The following is a 21,872-nucleotide window of genomic DNA, read 5'->3' on the forward strand; positions in this document are numbered from 1 at the left end:
ATGTACATAGCACAGTGCTGAAGATTAGTAGTGAGTACAACCTTTATTCAGTATTCAACAAATATCTATTGCAGGCTCACTAAGTGCCTGCTGAAGAAGTTAATGGCATGGTCCTTATTTGAAAAAAAGAGATTGTGAAAGAGGGTAACTTGCATTTATCAATAATTCACCATGAGATATACATTATGTTAGAATTTACATGTTATCTCATTTAATGCACTTACCATTTAGTAAAGGAAGAATGAGGATGGATGATGATGATCATAGTAATAATGGTAACACTTGATTAACACTTACCATGTTTGTGACACTGTTATATGTTTTAGCATACATTATCTATTTAAGTCCTTAACTCTATGTTATCTGTAACAACCCTGTGCCTATAACGTAGGTATAAATATCCCTACTTTAGAAACAAACAACTGAGATCAAAGAGTTGCTCTAGGTCTCACAGCTAATAAAAGTAGGGAGCCCAGATTCAAATCAGGTCTGACTAGCTCCAAAGTGTGTGTTCTAACTGTCCACTATGTTGTCTCCCTTATAAATCACTTAGAAATGCCAAGGTCTGCCATATTCTGATGTGACCTCCCTAGAAAGGCATCTTTTGTCCCATTTAAGCTGACCTGCTTGGTATTCCCCAGTCTGTGCCTTTCTTCACTCCTTATTGGCTGTGGCTCTTCAAGTTCTTGTTCTTCAGAGTGGAGGAAGGCACTGAGCTTGACATTGAAAAATGAATAGGATTTCCATGGTGGGGGGAGAAAAACTTGGTTCAAGCGAGAATGGCAAGTTCACAATTCTAAAGAAGGAATAAATGTGAAGCATGTGTCCTAAAAGTGAAGTCATTGGAAACAGTTTCTAGGGGTCTGGGGTGGGGAGGAAAGAAAGAACCCCATCTATTCTGGGTCCTGCCTGTCTCTCCAACCTCAATTCAGAGCACTCCTCTGTCTCCCCTCCCCCCCCAACCCCACCCCCGACCCCCCGCTGCTGCCACACTGGCCTCCTTTCATTCCTGATGCACCTTGCATTGCCTTTTTAACTCAGGATTTTTGCTTTGCAGTTGTCTCCACAAGAAAGCTTCCCACCTCTGCCCCCAATTTCCCTAATGTTTACAATAGCAATTAAGTAACTTATTATGCTATTATGCACTAAATGGCCATCACCCAAGCTGGAATGTAAGCTCCACAACAAGTTCCTGTGTATGGAACATCCTCTCCACCAGAAGGCATCTGGCATCCAGCTCAGGGTAGACACTCAGAGTAGATGCTCACAGAGTACATAGTATTGGTTGAACAAAAGGTTTCTCTTACCAAGGATTTCTCTAACAATCCTAGGAGCAGAGATTGTCCTTGATGTTTCACCAGAGTAATTGTGGAACTACTGAATAGGAAAGGAAAATTGCTGCCCTAGCCAGTTTGACTCAGTAAATAGAGCCTTAGCCTGCTGACTGAAGGGTCCCAGGTTTGATTCTGGTCAAGAGCACATTTGCCTATATTGCAGACTCTATCCCACCTGCATACAGGTGGCAACGAACCGATGTGTCCCTCTCTCACATCGATGTTTCTCTCTGTGAGTCTCTCCCTCTCCCTTCCGTTCTAAAAATCAATGGAAAAATGTTCTTGGATGAGGATTAACAAGGAAGGAAGGAAGGAAGGAAGGAAGGAAGGAAGGAAGGAAGGAAGGAAGGAAGGGAGGGAGGGAGGGAGGGAGGGAGGGAGGGAGGGAGGGAGGGAGGGAGGGAGGGAGGGAGGGAGGGAGGGAGGGGAAAGGAAAGGAAAGGAAAGAAAGAAGGAATTCTAAGACATGGTAGTATCTAATTTCATAGTTATATCTGCTTCTAACAGCCCAACTAGGTTGGATATCAAATCCCTATCTTTAGCACAGGCCAGGTTAATTCTGCAACTCCAGTCAGTCCACGTTAGAGTTAGTAAAATGCTCCGCTCTAAGCCCTGTGCTATGCACAAGGGAAGGATACAGTGATAAGTGAGGCACAGTTCCCAACCTCAAGTTCACAGTTCAATAACCAGTTCATAACCAGGAGATGTATACTATGTGTACTATGTGTGATGTGTACTACGTCAGAGGAAGAGCAGGATGTTATGGGAGCATGGAGCTTGGACCAGATGAGGGGATAGGCCAGCAAAGGCTTCCTAGGGGAAGTTGTATTTAAGCTAAGAGTATATGAGCTAAGTAAAAAGGCAAGGGAAGGGTGTTTCAGCAAATGCCCTGTCAGTCATTATCAGTAACTTGGATTTTTTTATTATTATTTGATAGTGATAAGTATTCTCACTTAACATGAGATCTATCCTCTTTAACAAATTTTTAGTATACAACACATTATTGTTGACTATCGATACAATGTTGTATAGGAAACCTCTAGAGCTTACTCATTTTATTTAACTAAATTTTATGCCAGTTAATTAGTAACTTCCCATCCCACCCACCCCTAGCTCCTGGCGACAACCATTGGGAAGTTTAGAGCAGGAGAACAATTTTATCTGATTTACATTTTTAAAGTATTTCTCTCTGACTCAGTGGTTCCCAATCAGGGATAAATTCACAGTTTTGGACCCCAAGAGACATTTGATGGGGTTTGGAGACATATTTGCCTGGCAAAACTGGGGTAGGTAGGCTACTGGAATCTAATGAGTACAGGCCAGGGATGATAATCATCCTAAAATGGATAGGACATTCCCTCCCACAAAGAATTACCCATCCAAAGTATCAGTGGTTTTGAGGTTGAGAAACCCTGAAAGCTGTGGTGTAGAAAACAGACTATTGCAGATTTAAAGAAGGGAGACCAGTTAGGAGGTTATTGCATTAGTCTAGGTAAGAAATGATGGGCTTAGAGTAGGGTGATAACTGTGGAGTTGCTAAAAAGTGGTCTGACCCAGAATATACTCTGAAGGCAGAACTAATGGGATTTCTGATAGATTGGAAGTAGGGTGTGAGGGATAGAGGGCAGTTAATGTTTTAGGTCTCAGTATCAAAAAGAATGATGATACCATTTACTGAGGTGGAGAACATTTATAGAGGAACAGATGTGAAATGGAGAAAAATTAAGGGTTCAGTTTGAAATATGTTAGGTGTGAGATGACTACTAGACTTCCAAGAGGAAATACAGAACAGGCTCATGACTCTGGAGGTGGGGGAGATGGTCCAGACTGGACTTCAACATTTTAAGAATCATACACATACAGTATTTAAAGCCATAGGACTGGATGAGTTTACCTTGGGGGTGAGTGTTGGTAATGAAGAGGAGAGCTCCAAGCCCTGGACCCCTGAGCGTTCCAAGTCATGAAGATCTGGCAGAAGGGACAGCCATTGAGGGAGGAGGAAAACCAGGAGAGGCTGGTGTCCAAGTGAAGGGATGTATCACAGAGGATGGCATAAACACCTGTGTGAAAGGCTGCCCTGGGATCAAGTAAGAAGAGAGGAGGAAACTGGACACAGGGTTGTGGCAGGAATTATGAGCTAATGGAAATCACTGTGTTTCATAAACTGGAACAGGGCTATAATATAAAGGGTTATTTCTATAATTCTTTCTATAAAATGTCTGACCTCCAATTTTCATCTCTTCTTATCAGAATTGCATATGTAGATGCTAGTATGTTATGCCCTTTGGCAATCATTGCCATAAGAGAAGAGAGGAAGCAGTAAGAAAACTGAAACTTTCAATTAAGGTTCACAAACATCGAGTTTTGATAGAGAACCTGGGTGGAGGCAAGAGTCTTTTGCATATAATCAAGATGTGATTAAACCCCTTGTGGTAGTGATTCCTAGTTGATGTTTATCAAGGAGACAGGCTCAGCCTCCAGCCTTGTAATGATCTCTGTGGGTTTGGAGTTGCCTGAACCCAGAACTCATTTTAATGACATATCCCTGGATTCAAAGAAGCTTCTTTCTTCTCTGGTGCTTTAGGTTTGAGAGTCTCATTCTGAGTTTTATCTTTAATGGTGCAAAGTGCAATTCCCTAGAGTCAGATTTGATCACACTTTTGAGTTTTCATAATGATCCAGGCCCTTCATACCTCTGAATAAGGATTTCCCATAGAAAAGAGAAGGGACCCTTTCATCCTACATTAATCAAACTCTGTCTCCCTCTCCAACCTTTCTCAGTTATTTGCATAAAATATTCAACTAGGCTAGAACAAAGTATACACACAGCCTCCTGACTGGGTTTTGAACTAAGATAGGTATTCTTGGTTAGGGGTAGGCTTGAGCTAAGTATTGAGGGTCATTAGGAAATGGTCTTTTCTTTGGCCTGATCTCTATGTAGGAGACCACATTAAGGTAAGGAATGCATTGGGTTGGAAACCTCTGAAGTTTAGAGTAGGTCGATCTTCAGTTGGGAGGATAGTGACATACAGCAATCATGCAACATATAATCTTAATCATAATAATAATCACTACCACTGTTTATCCAGTATCTGTAAGCATTATCACATTTAATGGTCCTAACAACCCTTTGAATTAGCAATAATGACTATTTCATAATAAAAAATGAGGTTCAAATGTGTTACATAAGTTGTCCAAGACCACACAATTAGTGAGTGGCAAAGCTGGGAGATCAAACTTCATTGATCTGACTCCAGAACCCACAGGGGTCAATTGCTATGTTATCCTTCCAAAGCAATACAGCAGATAAAACCTTCAGCTTAGGATGGGGGCTTTGCCTTCTAAACCTAGCTCCAACATTAATTTTGAGGGTGACTTTGGGAAAAGCCAGTTAATCTCTCTGAGCTTCAGCCTGGTTTCCCTCACCTGTTAACTAATCAGGATGACCTTGATGATCCCCAAGGTACTTTCTAGCACTTGTGTCTCTGATTCTACCTCATGATATCAGATGTTTAAGTCCTCTCATTTGGAAGCAGTGTACTGATTTTCAAAGTACAGTAAACTATTATTGCATTTTATCTTTGCAACAACTATGAGGCAGGCAAGCATTATTCCTTCTCTTGTGTTTTACGTACAGATGGGGAAACAGACTTGAAATGAAGTAGCTACCTTGTCCCTAGTTAACACAGCTGCTCCCCAGTCGACTGCTTTAATATACCAGGTATCTCTCCTCCTCCTTTATCTCGGGCATTTTTCTCCCTACTGGGGCCTACCCCATTTCTCATTTCCCAAAAAAATTTCATTACTAATTTAAATGTTATGGCTAAAAAGCTAAAAGAAGGGTATACACAGGGCCCCCCACCCCACCAGGAAACTGAACAGGTTGAACAACAGGAACAGGGCAGATCTAGCTCACCAGGAACAGAGACTCAGGCCGAGTGCCCATCCAGACAGGATGCAGGAGGAAACGGTAGACATCCCTGCAAGGTTGTAGATGTCATTGTGCAGGGCTGTGCCGTAGCTGTTGCTACAACAGAAATTGTGGGAAAGTTTCTACTAGAATATTTGCTTTTCCTAGTGTTCCCCATCTCAGCAAATGTCACCATTCTCTTCTGAGATACCCCAACCAGAAACCTGAAAGATAAGGCTAGAGATACAGGATAGCCTAGGGCTTAAAGGTCAACTCTGGATTCAGACTTGCTGTGTGTTAGGCACCTAACCTTGCCAAATTTTCAGCTTCTCCATACATAAAATGGAACTACATGTTACTTCTCTCATAGCATGAGGTGAGGAACAAATATAAACATTTTAGAATGTCTGGCATGAAATAGTCAGAACCCAATGGTGCAAAAAATGGAGCCCTGCCCTACACAGTTTGACTCAGTGGATAGAGCATTGGCCTGTGGACTAAAGGGTCCTGGATTCGATTTCTTGTCAAGGACACATACCTCAGTTGCAGGTTTGATCCCCAGCCCTGGTCAGGGCATGTGCGGGAGGTAACCAATCGATGTGTCTCAATGTGTCTCTCTCACATTAATGTTTCTATCTATCTATCTATCTATCTATCTATCTATCTATCTATCTATCTATCTCTCCCCATCCCTTGCACTCTCTCTAAAAAATCAATGGAAAAATATCCTCAGATGAGGATTAACAAAACAAAAATAAATAAATAAAAATGAAACCCTCTCCTTCACCCTCTATAGCCAACCAATCTTCAAATGGAGATTCTACCTCCTAAATCTACTTAAGACTGTTCTCTTTTGACCGCCCTTGCTGCTACCACATACATGGTCCAGGTACTCATCACCTCTGATCTTGGCTCCTCATTATTGCTTTTTTGTCTCCAAGCCTCCATTCTTATTGCCACATCACCCCAACCATCCCCCATTCTACAGAGTGTTTTCACAAAATATGTGTATTGGCTCGTGTCACCTCCTGCTTTGCACCCTTCATTGCTTTTCTGCAACAGACTCCTGGCAGTAATGCAGGACCCTGCATGGCCTCCTCCCCAGCCTCATTTCCCACCACTCCCACTCTCCCCACCAAGGCTCCTGTATTCCTCTGCTCTTTCTCCACTGGGAGACCATTTTTATCTTTTATTCCCACATCTTTGATTCCTGTTATTTTCTCTGCCCATAACACCACTCCCTGGTGAACTCCTTCAGGCCTCAGCTTAGAAGGTCCTTCCTCTGGTAAGCCTAGGAAGTATCGCCAGCATAGGCCCATTACACAGAAAGTAGTTGGTAAATATCTATTGAATAAATGGTAATGAGTAACAGCATCAAAGCTGATTCAAGACTGACTCCTTAACTCCCTGCAGACTGAGGACAAACTGCATTCCCAGTCTGGGCCAGGGTTCAGCTTCAAGTTATGTCAGAACCCAGAGCTGGGAGATGTAAAATAATGCAGGCCCTTTCCTAACATTCCCACTAGGTCAAGAGCACACATGCAGAAAATAACAAGTGATCTGCTAGGCCCCCGGAGGTCAGACAGGTGCGCAAGACAAATGTTTTCCCCTCCAAATCTGCCTGGCTCCATCCTCCTTCCCACAGGCTTCCCTTTATCCCTTAAACCCAAATAGTGAGACACGTGACATCCCTTATGGGAAGAAGTTTTACCACATCTCTGGAAAATTCATTTTTAATCTGCCTTAGCTTCACAAGCTTGAGTTTTCATGACTGTTAATTAGAACTGTCTATTTAGTATAAGTCACTGGGAGACATGGAATCACTTGTAAGAAAAAAGGAGAGATTAAGAAATTACTTTGGCAATTTTCAGAGTGATTTATGAAGTATATTCTTAATGATCTTATTAATATCTTTTTCAAGTATATGTGGATAGCTAATGTTCTCTCTAATAAACTGGCATTGCACATGCAAATCCCTATTAATACACTTGTTTGGGAACACACAGGGGGATATAAGCAGAGAACAAACGTTTGGCATCTAAACTGAATTTCATTTGCAGTTTTGTGTTCAATCCAAGGAACATTTGCTGTGTGCCTAATACATTAGGGGTTGTGAATAAATCAAAGTTGAAATTTTACCCTTACCCTCCAGTTGTTAGTAATCTAGTTGTATAGGGTGTGGGAGGACAACTCTAAAAACAGGTAGCCCAGGAGGCTGACAGAGAGAAGGGAGGCAGATGTGGAGGGCTGGAAGACCAGAAAACAGTAGTAGACAATAAATATGAGGTGGTGACTGAAGCAAGTTTGTTTTCTGCTGCATCTCCAGCCCAGTATTAGGCTCATAACAGCCCCTGATAGAGTTGCCAAAGGGATAAAAGGACAGTTGGGTCCTAGTTCCAACCATGTTACTTATAAAACATGTGGCAAATCACCATCCTTTCTGAATCTCAAGCTCTTCATCTATAAAATGGGAACTGTGGTAAAAACTTCTTCCCAGGGCATTGTTGTAAGAACCTGTGGTTGCCATGAATTCTGTCCACCGAATACACCCAGCTCTCCTCCTCTTGTGCCCAGGATAGTATTGCTTTTCCCTTTCCATACTGATACTAGGTGCTGTCATTTTATTTCATCTTGTTGATGAAATATAAACAGAAGTGACATGTGTCACTACTGGGAAGAAGCTTTAAGAGCCAGTATACAACTGGGGATGTTCCAGGTGGCAGCTGCTTTGTCAGTCTTGACACCAAAGGAAGAATGAAGAGAAAATAGCCCCAACCAACCTGTACATGTGGCATAAGCAAGAAATATACCTGAAAAGAAGACAAGTGTTGCTAAGGCTGTGGAGAAATTGGAACCCTTGTACACTGTTTGTGGGAATGCAAAATGGTGTAGCTACTATAGAAAATAGTATAGAGGTTCCTCAAAAAAAATTAAAAGTAAAATTATCATGTAATCTAGCTATCCTATTCTTGTATATTTATCCAAAAGAATTGAAGTCAGGATCTCAAAGATATATTAACATTCCCATGCTCATTGTCATGCTATCCACAATAGCCAAGATAAATAACTATCTAGCCATCATGGATAAGTGGATACAGAAAGTGTGGCATATACATGTAATGGAATATTATTCAACCTTTAGAAAGAAGAAAATTCTGCAATATGCAACCACATGGATGAACCTTGAAGATATATGGTAATCAATGGGCATTAAGTTTCAGTTAAGCAAGAGGAATAAGTTCCAGAGATAAGCTGCACAACATTGTGGCTATAGTTAACAATATTGTATTGTACACTTAATTTGTTAAGAGGGTAGGTCTCATGTTAAGTGTTCTTGTTGTAACAAAACAATATATTAAAAAAGAAACATACCTGATGGTTTTAAGCAAAGATTTGGGAATCATTTGTTATCACAGCATATAGAATTTTTTAAAAGATATTTTTATTGATTTCAGAGAGAGAGAGAGAGAGAGAAAGAGAGAGAGAGAGAGAGAGAGAGAGAGAAACGTTAATGATGAGAATCATTGATTGGTTGCCTCCTGCATGCCCCACACTGGGACCTGGGCATGTACCCTGACCAGGAATTGAATAGTGACCTCCTGGTTCATAGAAAATAGTATAGAGGATCAACCACTGAGCCACACTGACCGGGCATAGAATTTAATAAAGAGAAAACAAACCCTCATACAACCTAGATATTAAATAAATAAAATACCTAGTAAAGGGGGGGGAAAGTGCTGCCTTGGAAGATATTGCACCAGGCTGAATGGGTTGGGAAAATCTTCTTGGAGATGATGTCATCTGAAATAAACTTTGAATTTAGGAAGAATATCTAAGGATATACATGGAGAAGCAAGAAGATAAGAGATGTTCACAAATGAACGCATCTGAATGGTCAGGGAAGGTGAATGTGGCCATAGCAGTGAATGATGAATAAAAACAACAGTGAGAAAATGTACCAAGGAATAGGCACTCACTATATGCCAGTCTCTGTCCTATATGATTTGCATATATTTATTCTTCACAACATCTCTGTATTAGTTTTCCATTGCTGCTATAAGAAAACTTAGCAGCTTAAAGCAACACATGTTTATTATGTTAGAGTTTTATGGGTCAAAAGTTCAATATGAGTATTACTGGCCTAAAAGGTGGTGACAGGGCTGTACTATATTCCTTTCTGGGAGTTCACGGGAAGAATCCATTTTCTTTCGCATTCAGATTGTTGGCAGATTTGAATTCCTATGGTGATAGGACTCGGGTCCTTGTTTCCTTGCTGGTTTTCAGCTAAGGGCTCTCCCCAGCTTTCTCATTCCTTGGCTCATGGCCTTCTTCCTCTATCTTCAGAGCTAGAAACAGAGGCCCAAGTCCCTCTCACACTTTGAATCTCTCCCGGCTCTTCTTCTGTCTTATCTCACTGACCAACTTTCTTCCACATTTTAGAAAAGTCTACTGGATAATCACTCTGTTCTGGTCCCTGTCCTGAATTCTATCTGAAAAGTTTCTTTTTCCATGTAATGTAACATACTCACAGGTTCTAGGGATTAAGGCATGGATTTCAGGGGACCAACTTTCTGCCTACCACTTCCCATTTTGTAGGTGAGGAAACTAAGGCTTAGTGTGGTTAAGTAACTTGTCCAAAATCACCCCCTAGTTCTTGGCAGAAGGATCAAGCAGCCTGACACCAAAGCCTTTACTCCTAACTACTGACTTCATCCAGCAAACATAAACAGGAAAAGTGGAGGACCAGACTAAAACAGAACAATGGGTTAGGGATTTATTGCAGCCATCCTCAACTGTCAGAGATGGCTTAAAGGAACATTATACAGTGATTTCCACTCATACTTTAGTTTTCTATTGCTATATTAACAAATTACCACAAACTTACTATTTTAAAGCAATACCCACAAGTCACCTTACAGTTCTGCCTAAACTTGTGACATCAGTCTTTTACAATATTTTAAATATGTTTTTATTGATTTTTAGAGAGAGGAAGGGAGAGGGCTAAAAATATAGAAACATTGATGAGCCCACAACCCAGGCATGTGCCCTGATCAGGAATTGAACCAGTGACCTCTTTGGTTCATGGGTCTATCCTCAACCACTGAACTACACCAGCTGGGCTACAATATTTTTAAAGACAGTTTATTTTTTTAACTTTATGCAATAATTTGCTCTATGACAACCACTTTGCAGAGCAAAGATTCTGAGGGAACTGACTATATAGGAATTATGGCTATATTTGAGATACCAATGTCTCAAAATGGGTGCTGTTAAAGTTTTTGAAATCAGTTTATTAACTCATAGAATAAATGATTCCTCATACAATTATGTTTTTGCTAATAATTAGCTTAGGAAACATTTTCCTGTATAGAAAGCTCAGGGAAAAAAGCATTGCAAATGGCTTACTTGTTGAGTTTCATACTTACTCAACAAATATGGAGAATGCATTAGGTTCTAGGGAATTATGAATCTAAAATTCCTTAATGATATAATAATTTACTGTAGTAGTATCCATAAAAAACAGCAGAATAAGGAGTGGTACTGATGGGAAAAATAGGTGAGTGCAGAGAAATAAGGTAGGAAGAAGCAGCCAGTTAGGCTTCTCAGAGGAGGTGGCACTGGAGCTATATTTTGATCATTAAATCCAGGGTTCATGCCCTGGCTTCAGACACTCTTCTTGATTTAGTCCCTGCCTCAATCTCTAGAATCACCTTATGCTATCAATGACCTTGAACACACAAAGCCTCTTCCTGCCCCCAGAACCTTTGCTCTTACTGTTTCCTCTGTCTAGAATGTTGCTCCTCCAGATTCTTCTCATGTCTAGATCATTCTCAACCTTCAGCTCTAAGCTTAAACATCACCCTCTCATCTCAGAGAGACTTTCCCTCACTTCTCTGTCTACACCAATCCTTTCCCTCCCTCTTCCTAATTCCTTGCCACTCACCAAGTTAGTGATGAAAGAACAATAATACTTAATGGCTGGTATGAGGAGGTATTGCTATTATCCTCATTTTATAGATAAGTGAGCTGAAAATTAGAGAGTCTAAGCCACTTTTCCAAGGTCACACAGCCAGTAAGAGAAGCTGGGGTTTGAACCCAGGTTGCGGGATTCCACAGTCCATAATTTTAACCAGTATGTTCTAGGTTTTCTACATATTATAAATATTATATGTATTAATTTAGAAAATCAAAAAATAGAAGATGGAAAAGAAAGAAAGCCCATAATCCAGCCAGCTAGATTACTTCTATAATATCTTAGCTTACATACTTTCAGACATTTATCTCTGCCAAATTTGTGTTTTCAAATAGGGTCATGTAGTATAGTCTGTTTTATAACTTGCTTTTTCTCACTTAATGTACTGAAAGCTTTCCACATTATCTTTCATTTCTGAACAGTAACAGCTGTTTCTACCAGGTATTTTCTCTAGTTCATGTATTCTGCTAAACACAATACAGTTCATCCCACAGCAATGGTTTTAGGTTGTTCTTATTATCCCCATTTCACAGATAGATGATACTGTGGCTCAGAGATATGAAATAACTTGTCCCAAATCATACAGTTATGGAAGAGACAGCAGGCTCAGAAAGAGCTGAGTGTCCCTTTTATGAAATGATTGCGGGGGGAGGGAGTGGACGGAGGAGGCAAAGAAGAGAAACAGTTTTCTGCTTCCAGGCCTGCCCTGGTAGCCTGGTTGGAGATATGTGGAAGAGGGGCCTGAGTGTGCAGGAAACTGGGTAGAATGAAAAACTACCTGGTAAATGGAGATTTTAATTAGCTATTTTAAGTAAAATAGCTCATTTTAATACATGTCTTGTGCTGGAGCTAAGCAAACATTAGTTAAAGCACGCATGGTTATTTTATCTCCCATTTGCTGACGGTTTGGGGTCTCTTTTTCTAAAAGCCCACAACATCCCACATTTAAATATGCTGCCAACTCTAAGGACTTCAAATACCAGTTATGTTGGACCACAGGTGACAACCCAGGCTCTCACATGCCCACGGAGGCAGGGACCCAGGCCCTTAGAGCCCACCTCACTTCTGAAACCAGCTGGTGGATCAGCAAATCGTAGGAGCTCTGGGGAGGGCTCTGGATACAAGGAAACCATATGTTTTGGAATTGTGGGCTAGCCAGTAGACACCTAGCTATAAAAAGAAAGTGGCTTCTTCTAAGAACTTAAACCCAAAAATATATGTGGAGAAAGTCCCATTTTTAACACCAGTATGGTGCCAACTATTCCTTTGTGTCTAGGAACTGTGGGTAAGTGATGCTTGGGAAAGAATTTGGAGTGTTCTTGGAAGTGCAAGAAGGCTAATGAGGCTGGAACATAGGCAGAGCAGGAAATACAGGACGAGAGATTAGAGGTGGGTCATATCAGGTTGACCTTGGTAGGGCATTTGAATTGATTTTCTAAGTGTGACAGATTTTAAGTGGGCTAGAGAACAACATGATCCTATTTACAGTTTTAAAATATCCCTCTGGCTATTGTGTGAACGTGGGTTGTACAAGGACAAAAGAAGCAGCAAGGAAATATGATACTAATATCTAGTATCTAGAATGTTATTTGGGATGATGGAGATGATTGGATTTGATGGACTGGACGTGAGGATGAGGGAAAGGGACAAGTGAGAAATGTCTCTCTGGTGCTTGGTTTGAACAGCAGGCTGGACAGTGGTGGGAAGATGGAGAAGAGTAAGTCATTTTGTATTTATGTGGGCTTTTGGGTGGGAGCTCATTAAGAATTTTGTTTTGGATATTTCAGGTTTGAGGTGTCAAGTAGGCAGTGGGATACATGTGTTTATAGTTCAAAGACTGGAAATCTAAATTTGGGAGTTGCCAGTATCTACTTTTAAAGGTTGTGGGACTGGAGCAGATCATCTAGGGCAAGATTGTAGACAGGGATGGGCTGAGGCCTGAGTTCTGGAAACAAGAGCTTGAGATTAAGCAGAAAGGAAGAACCAGCAAAGAAGACTAAGAAGGATGAACCTGCAAGGGAGGAGGAAATTGAGAAGTTAAGAAGAGTGTTTCCAAAAGAAATTGACATCATCACCACAGGTGACATTTTGAGCTCTCCTGTGCCTGTACTAAGTGCCAGTCATGACTTACTGAATTTTGACAACTCATGAGATGGAATTCATTATCTCCATTTTCAGGTGTGGAAACCAAAGCTTAGAGAGTGAACCAAAGAATTAGTAAATTTTAAAAAATGGATGAATTGATCTGCATCCTTTTTTTTTTTTTCCAGTGTCATAACCTTAGTTAAAGGGGGAAAAAAGCAACAGGAACAAAAGACCATCCTTCTTTGAAACATAACTCTGCAAATGCAAGAGCAGTACACTTGCTTACAAATGACTAGGATTTCCTTAGCCCTTGTTGTCCTGCCCCTAGCTCCCCAACCCTTGGACTATCAGAGTCCAGGGTCTTCCACCTGCTGCAATTAAAATGAATCACTCCAGCTCTACCAGGGAAGCACAGAGTGATTTGCAGCTGGTGACAAATAAGATGACTTGCCACCCAGACACAGCATCTTGAAGTGGCCTCATCAGTTGAACTGTTGCAGCTGGTCAGAGCTGTTTACCCTGGTCTACGAACCTCTCTTCTCTGAACATAGCTCATCTCAGTAATTAGTCAAAATGGACTTTTTTCCTCCCAGAAATTTAGAGGAAGGCCATCTGAGCTTCACACCTCTGTTTTCACTACTTCTTTTTAAAAACAGCCATTTGAAGCAGATAACAAAAGGAATAAGTTGAGCTCTGTGGCCTCTTGAGCTCAGCTAAATGGAAGCACACAGGAGGTCTCCCTTCTGGCCCCTTCCTCTTGAGGACGACAGGACATGCTTTTGAAATAAGGAATGTCCAAACCCACATCCTTATCAGAGATGTCCTGGAGAGGAGGTTGATGGGATCAAATGTTGACTACTGTCTAATAACCTCCCACTCCCACACCAACCCCAAGTACCTGCTTTCCTGAAGGCCCTGGCCATAGTGCCTGCTCCCCCACCTGCAGCCGCACCATTGCTCCTCGCACTGTCTGCATGCCTCCATCCTGAAATGCTCACTCTGTCGGCACGTGCTACATGCTTCATATGTAATTTCTTTTGTTTAATTCTTGAGAATATCTTTTAAATGAGTAATATTACTCCATTTGTCAAGAAACAAGCACAAAGAGATTTAGTGACTTTCCCAAAGTCACAACCAATAAGTGACAAGGCAGGACTCCATCATGTTTTATCTGACCCATAAGCCCATTCTCTTGACCAATGCCCTCTACTTTTTCTCCCTGAGGATACCCAAAAGTAACTGTCAAATGAATCATTGCAATATTTTATCCAGGTGTTTTTGTGGAGGTACTAATAACTAGATAAATGAGTTTTAAAAATTTCTTGACTACTGTTGCACGTTAGCTTAAATCGAAAGTGCGATTCACAGTAGAATTGAGGGCAGGAGTCACAAAACTATGGCCCACAGGCCAAATCCAGTCTACTGTCTGTTTTTGTAATTAAATTTTTATTGGAACACAGCTGTGTGTATGTGTTCATGTAGGGTCCATGGCTGGTTTCACACTACAATAGCAGGGACAAGTAGTAGAACAGAGACTGTAAGGCCTGCAAAGCCTGGAAGATTTATTACCTGGCCTTTTGTAAGTTTGCCAATCCCTGGAAATTGGAGCAACAACTTCAAACTGAGAGATTTGAAATATATATTTAAAGACCAGGAGTGATTCCTAATCCATGCCCAGTACAGGAAATGCATAACTGTCAGAACCCAGAGGATAGTCCAATCAGATCCTTACTATCTTCTATTAGCATCAAGTATGCATTTAATGATACATTTAGTTATCAAATTATCAAAATGCATGTAGTTAACAAATTTCCTCTAATTAACAAAGACAAAAACATCATTTGCAAGAAGAGACAGCTTGCAGCCAGCATCTACTAGTAAGTCCCAAGACTATGTCAGAATTAATTCACCCAGAAGGCACACATGAACTGTCATTTGAGCATTATCCTCTCCCACAGCCCCTGCTCCCATGGATTACCAAATCACTTTGATATCAACACCTCTTCAGTCAGCCTGCCCTCCCAATTTCTGTGGATTTTGCCTTAGTTCAATCCATCATCATCATCGTTAATCAATAAGTACCATAAGGAATAATCATAGTACCATCTTAAATCATTACAGCAGAGTGGTTAAATTTTTAATAGAATGATCATGGTGTAATAGGAAAACAGAAGGGGTTGCTCAGTGCTCTGCTGGCAAAGGGTGGGAAGTTTACAGAGAAGATATCTTCCTCACCTCCTCCTTTTTACCTCTGTCTACCTTCTCCCACTCTTACACCTATTCTGTTCGGCAATCTCCTACTCAGCCTTCAAAACCTAGCACAAGTTTCTCCTCCTCTGGTAACTTTTCCTGCCCTCTGCCAGCAGGGTGATTAGCAAGCCCTCTGTGTTCCATTAGTACTGCTTTCTTACCTGTCACATAATTAAGATCCTATCTAATAAAGAGGGAATATGCTAACTGACCCTCACACTGTCACAAAGATGGCGGCACCCACAGCCAATAAGAAGGGAATATGCTAATTGACTGCCCCACCCTCAAAGATGGTGGTGCCCACAGCCATAAGGAGGGAATATGCTGATTGACTGCCATGCCCTCAAAGATGGTGGCGCCACAGCCACAAGATGGTGGTGCCCAGTCTCCTCAGCCCCACCGGGGTGGCAGGCGCGCAACAAGGCCGGGCCCGGACACTCCACGAGCCTACCTCCATTGTCCCCCAGTGCCCTCAGCTCCCCAGCTGCCCAGGGCCAGCCCGAGGCGCAGGCAAGCCTTGGATGGCGACTTCCCAGCAGCCCAGGGCCAGCCTGAGGCGCAGGTAACCAGGGCTGGCCGAGGCTTGCGCTGCTGGCAGTAGCAGCAGCAGAGGTGTGATGAGGGCATCGCCTTCCCCTGATCACCGGGTCACCTCCCGCCCCTGAGGGCTCCTGCACTGTGAGAGGGGGCAGGCTGGGCTGAGGGACCCCCGCTCCAGTGCATGAATTTTCATGCACCGAGCCTCTAGTAGGACTATAATTACCATTGAAGATATTTTTATAAGGTAGTGATGATTGCTTTACTGGTGCTTACTATGCACCAAACACTGTGCTAAGCACTTTACAAAGAATCAGGGTATCTGACCCCAAAGCCTATGTTTTAATCACTAGGTTACACTGCCCATTTTTTCCATGGAAGGGAGAGACTTTGCTGTATCACTTTTATCTCCCAAATGCTCAACAATGCCTGCAGTACAAGAAATGCTTGTAAAATGAATGAATAAATAGTATGGTACACAGATTTCTAAAGATTCTCTCTCTTGGATATTCAAATACTAAGCTAGGTACTGCTGTGAAAAGATTTTACAGACCTAGAGTCCCAAGTCAGTTGACTTTAAGATTAACAGAGATTATCCAGGTGGGCCTGACCCAATGAGATGAGCCCTTTAAAAGCAGAGTTTTCTCCAGCTACTGGAATTCAGAGAGATTCAAAGAACAAGAGGGATTTACCATACTTGCTGGCTTGAAGATGCAGGGGGGCATGTAATGAGGAATGCAGACAGCCTCTAGAAGCTGAAAGCAGCTGCTGGCTAGCAGCCAGCAAGGAAACTATGACCTCAATCCCACAAGCACAAGAGGATGAATTCTGCAAACAACCAGTGAACTTGCAAAAGGACTCCAAGACATCACCTTGATTTCAGCCTGGTGAGACCCTGAGCAGAGAATCTAGACACCCTAACCCAGACCTCTGACCTGTAGAACTATGAGATAATAAACGAGTGTTGTTGGGAGCCTCTACATTTGTGGTGATTTGTTATGCAGTGGTAAAAACAAATACAAACAGGTTTCCAAGTCTGTGGAGATATTGGTGGTGAGACTGCTTTCTATGGTTCCCAAAGGTTCCACTGAGCTTTGCAAGAAGTTAGTGTTGGCTGGGAAGCAACATCACAGAGGTGGCATGAGTTGAAGAAGTCCATGCCCATCATGAATGAATCATAACTTGGTAAGGAAGGGAATGTTCTGTAGGAGACACAGTGCAAGACAGGAAACATGAAGTCCTGGCTCCTACTCCCTGCCTGCCACCGCCTCACTGTGTGACCCTGGGAAAGTTGTTTTATATCTCTTCACTGCTATTTTTTCAGTTGCAAGATGCAGCTATTCATCCCTTTCCCATATACAAGACTACACATGAAATTCAAGTAATAGGTCCAACAACCATCTATATTGTGGCCAATTCTGGGGAAACATAAGGGATTCCTCAATTACCTGGGGAGTTTTGGGAATAGCTATGCCAAGTTATGAGACTAATAAAATTCAGGTGACTAGGCAGACCTCCAAGGCATTCAGATCACAGCTGTCCTTTCCCTACTAAGAAAAGTACTGCTTTGCCCGGTGCTTCCCTGGGAGAATAATCATCATAAAAATAATGTCTTATATTTCAATAGTACTTTTCACAGTGCTTTCCTCTCTACCATTTTAATTCCAATAGCTTGTGTCAGTTAAAGGGAAAGAATGGACTAAGAGCCCTTCTAGTTCTGAAAGTTTAGATTTCTCACAGGAAGTATGGTTAATGGTTAGTAATGGTTAGTCTCACCGATTATACAGAGGAAGAAGACTGAGACCTAACTGGGCAGGCAACCAGCCAAGGTTATGTGGCTGCTTAGTGAAAAAGCAAAGACTCTCATTCCCAGAACTGGCCTCTAATAACTCCACACCCCTGCCTCCGGTGTGGAGCTGGGAAAATGTAGAGTTATTGAATGGAGGCCCAGCTTTGCCTATACCAAATCTGACCTGAGGGTGGGGGATTGTCAATTACTCAAGTTCTCATCTTGTGGATCAGATGCAAACGAAGCACTGAAATCATGTCCCAGTTGGAAGAGCTTCTACCCCAGCTCTCCAGGTATTCCATGGAGGACACTTGCTGGCTGTTAAGCAAAAGACTCTTTCTTTGGTCTCTTAATTAGGTAAGTGGGGATGTGGGGAATACCATACAGGGTAAGTTGTCTCACCGCCTAGAACAGTGATGGGCAACCTTTTGAGCTTGGTGTTTCAAACTTTGCCAAAAAACTGAGCATAACTCGAGTAGTGTGTCCCTTTGAGGAAAAAACATTATTTCGCGATATTTATAGTTTAAATAACATAAATGTTTCATCCTCGGCATGCAGCCGCCTTAGCGGCCACATGTCATCAGAAATGGCACTGACACGCGTGTCAGAGGTTCGCCATCACTGGCCTAGAAGATGCCTATTAATTAAAGGAGAACAGGGAAGGAGGAGCCATAGGCTTGGAACTTTCTTGGGAGGCCTTTGAACTTCACGAGATAATCCCCCACTTGGGACACCTCAGCTGGGTCTCTCAGTTCTGTAATGTTTGAAGAGGAGGTAGCCTCCTGAAGACTTGGTTCAAGGCCATGACTCCAGACCTCCTGGGTCCTAAGCAGGTTTGGATTCTCCTGGCCCTGAAAACTATTCCTGGTCTCTTGAATCCGTGAGAATAGAGCTGCCAGGTTAGGAGAGGGGCAGCAGCATTTATGCATTCACTTGTTATTGAGGCCTACTGTGTGCTCTGTGCTGGAGATACAGCACTGCACAAAAGAACTAAAAGGTTCTGTTACTCTCATGGAGCTCATAGTATTGTTTTAGGCATTAAGAGAGAAGAACTGGATTCTAAAAAGATTAAGGATAAACTTCGCACCTTATGTATAATTGTCATTTTGGCTATTTGATCCAGAACAAAATATCCTTTGTCTTTTATTTTGACCAAATTCTCTTTCTCTATAATAGTGGGGGGAAATGTGCCTCCACTCAATAGTGACATTCTCCAAAGTAGCTGGAGTACTGTTGTTCTCATTTATTTCCAGTATATACTCCCTTCCCTTCTTCTAGTGCAGTGGTTCTCAACCTTTCTAATGCTGCGACCCTTTAATACAGTTCCTCATGTTGTGGTGACCCCCAACCATAAAATTATTTTCGTTGCTACTTCATAACTGTAATTTTGCTACTATAATGAATCGTAATGTAAATATCTGTATTTTCTGATGGTCTTAGGCGACCCTGCTAGTGGTTCTCAACCTGTGGGTCGCGACCCACAGGTTGAGAACTGCTGCTGTAGAGCCTAGGACCACCGGAAAACACAGATATTTACATTTTGATTCATTAACAGTAGCAAAATTACAGTTATGAAGTAGCAACGAAAATAATTTTATGGTTGGGAGTCACCACAATATGAGGAACTGTATTAAAGGGTCGCGGCATTAGAAAGGTTGAGAACCACTGTTCTAGTCCTTCATTTTGGCGACCTTTGCCAGCCAATAATAAAAAAGCAGTCTGAAAATATCTCGGGACATAATCAAATATGCGCATCCTGTGTATAAATACATTTATATTCATATATGTATGCACAAACATTTGGTGTATACTAGTATGTCACCACATTTAACAGAAGGTTTGCATGTTATTTGTGATTTGGGGGGCAAGTGTTGATATATCTGTGTCTCTTTGCTGGCATGTGTCTTGACATATATGTATGTGTGAAAATGAGTGTGAATATATACCTGAGGGGCTTTATCACCCCCTGAAGGACAACAACCCCGCAGGTCTTTATCTGCGATCAGGAACAAAATGCAGAGGAGATCTCTCTGACATTTAAAGTCTCACATCTTGCTGACCAAGGAGAAGGGTGTAATAGGGCTTGACAGCTCTGCTGACGGGGCTCAGGCTGGCCCTCAGCCCCTCCACATAGCCTCTGAAATTGATGTCTGTGCTTCTGACACCTCCTCCCTTTGGCCTTCAGGTCCCTGTCCGGCCGTATCGTTGGTGGTGTCTGGTGGTTCTTCACTTTGATCATCATCTCCTCATACACAGCCAACCTGGCTGCCTTCTTGACCGTGGAGAGGATGGTGTCGCCCATCGAGAGTGCGGAGGACCTAGCAAAGCAGACAGAAATCGCGTACGGGACACTGGAAGCAGGATCCACCAAGGAGTTCTTCCGGGTAGGGACACCCCTCGTCCCAAGGCACATTCACAAAAGGGAACAACTACTGTCCTTAAAATATCCTTCTCATTAAAGAGCATGAATTTTTAGGCAGCCAGGGCAACTGCTTAACTGAATGTAAGTCAGGGAAATTCAGAACATGGCTCAGCTTTCTACAGATCCCTGAGAAATCACATTGCTTTATTGGTGGAAACTTCAAAGCTCTTGCACTGAATTAGACCCTTTACACATGCCAGTCTGTGCCAGGTTCTCTAAAAGCTGCTCCTGCAAGGACCTTACAGTCTTGTTAGTAATTGATTAGGAGTAGCTGAGATTCCAACCTGATGCCCTTTGTGTCCCCTCCTTGGAGACTTGATAAATAGTAGATGGTATATGGGGAACAATTACTGGAATAGGTGGACTATTAAAAACTGTCACAAAAGAGAGAAAATGAGACATTGGAGTGGAGGTGGTAGAGGTGTCATGTGGCTGGAGGCCACAAGCAAGTCAAAGGAGCAGAGAGCTAAGGCACACAAGACTTAGGGTCAGCCAGACCTAGGTCCAGCACCTGGCCCCATCCTTTACCATTCGGTGGTTCTTAGCCTCTCTGACACCATTTCCTATCTGTAAAATGAGGAGAATAATGTCTATCTCATAGCATCATTATGAGATTAAAAGAAACAAGGCATCTGAAATACAAGGGAAACAACAGTAGATGGAGGCTCCATTTACCAGTAGGCCCTCAGGGAGATTCAGGTACATCCATCTTGAAGGGACAATCGTTGGTCCAAAGCACTTTCACAAAAGGAAACCACTACTGCAGGAAAATATCCTTCTCATTAAAGAGCATGAGATTGTAGGTATTGAGGGCAACTGGGTAGGGTTTGAAAACCACAATAGACCTGTAAAATTTCTAGACATCATGAAACCAGGTCAGACCTGGGTAGGCTAATTACATTCTAGGCCCGTGGTCAGCCAACTGCGGCTCTTTGGCCCCTTGAGTGTGGCTCTACCACAAAATACCACAGCCTGGGCGAGTCTATTTTGAAGAAGTGGCATTAGAAGAAGTTTAAAAAATTTGGCTCTCAAAATAAATTTCAATCGTTGTACTGTTGATATTTGGCTCTGTTGACTAATGAGTTTGCCGACCACTGTTCTAGGCAAAATGAACAACGTAAATAAATGCTCCAAAGCAGGAAAACCTGCATTTCCCTGGACTTTGGATGTGTTCATCCTGGGATTTGAACAAACAGCACATGGAGCTACAATATATTGATCAAACAAATAAGCAACTGCTACTACTTATTTAGTACTTTCTATGAATCCAGTCCTGAACTAAGTACACCCTGTGGGCATTATTTCACTTAATCCTCTCATTAGAAGTGAGATAGGGATTTGTTGTCCCCATTGTATAAATGACTATGCTCAGAGAGTAAAAGTAATTGCCCAAGGTCACCCAGCTTATAAAGAGCAAACCTCTGTATTGCCTTAGGTAAGAACCCAGGAGGTTCTCACTGCAACTTCTTGGAGCAAACCCCAGGCCCTGCGTGAACCAACTGGATGATGTGCTCAGTTTCTCTTCAGATGCTCTGTGTAATATGTCAGGCAGGAAAGGGACAAAGTCTTAA

At 42.1% G+C, this 21,872-nt stretch overlaps 1 protein-coding gene across 4 annotated transcripts in view; it reads left to right on the plus strand.

The window, feature by feature from the left end:
* Positions 1-21,872, plus strand: part of GRIA1 (glutamate ionotropic receptor AMPA type subunit 1) — a gene marked incomplete at both ends in the record, with an annotated part of 282,453 nt that overhangs the window by 221,469 nt on the left and 39,112 nt on the right. For all 4 annotated transcript variants that reach the window (XM_079773354.1, XM_079773353.1, XM_079773355.1 and 1 more), the window contains one exon: positions 20,065-20,263. In XM_079773354.1, the coding sequence (XP_079629480.1) occupies positions 20,065-20,263 (199 nt within the window). The remainder of the gene's footprint in view (positions 1-20,064; positions 20,264-21,872) is intronic.

Source organism: Cnephaeus nilssonii, assembly GCF_951640355.1.
Source record: "Cnephaeus nilssonii genome assembly, chromosome: 5".
In the NCBI taxonomy this organism is placed as follows: Eukaryota; Metazoa; Chordata; class Mammalia; order Chiroptera; family Vespertilionidae; genus Cnephaeus; species Cnephaeus nilssonii.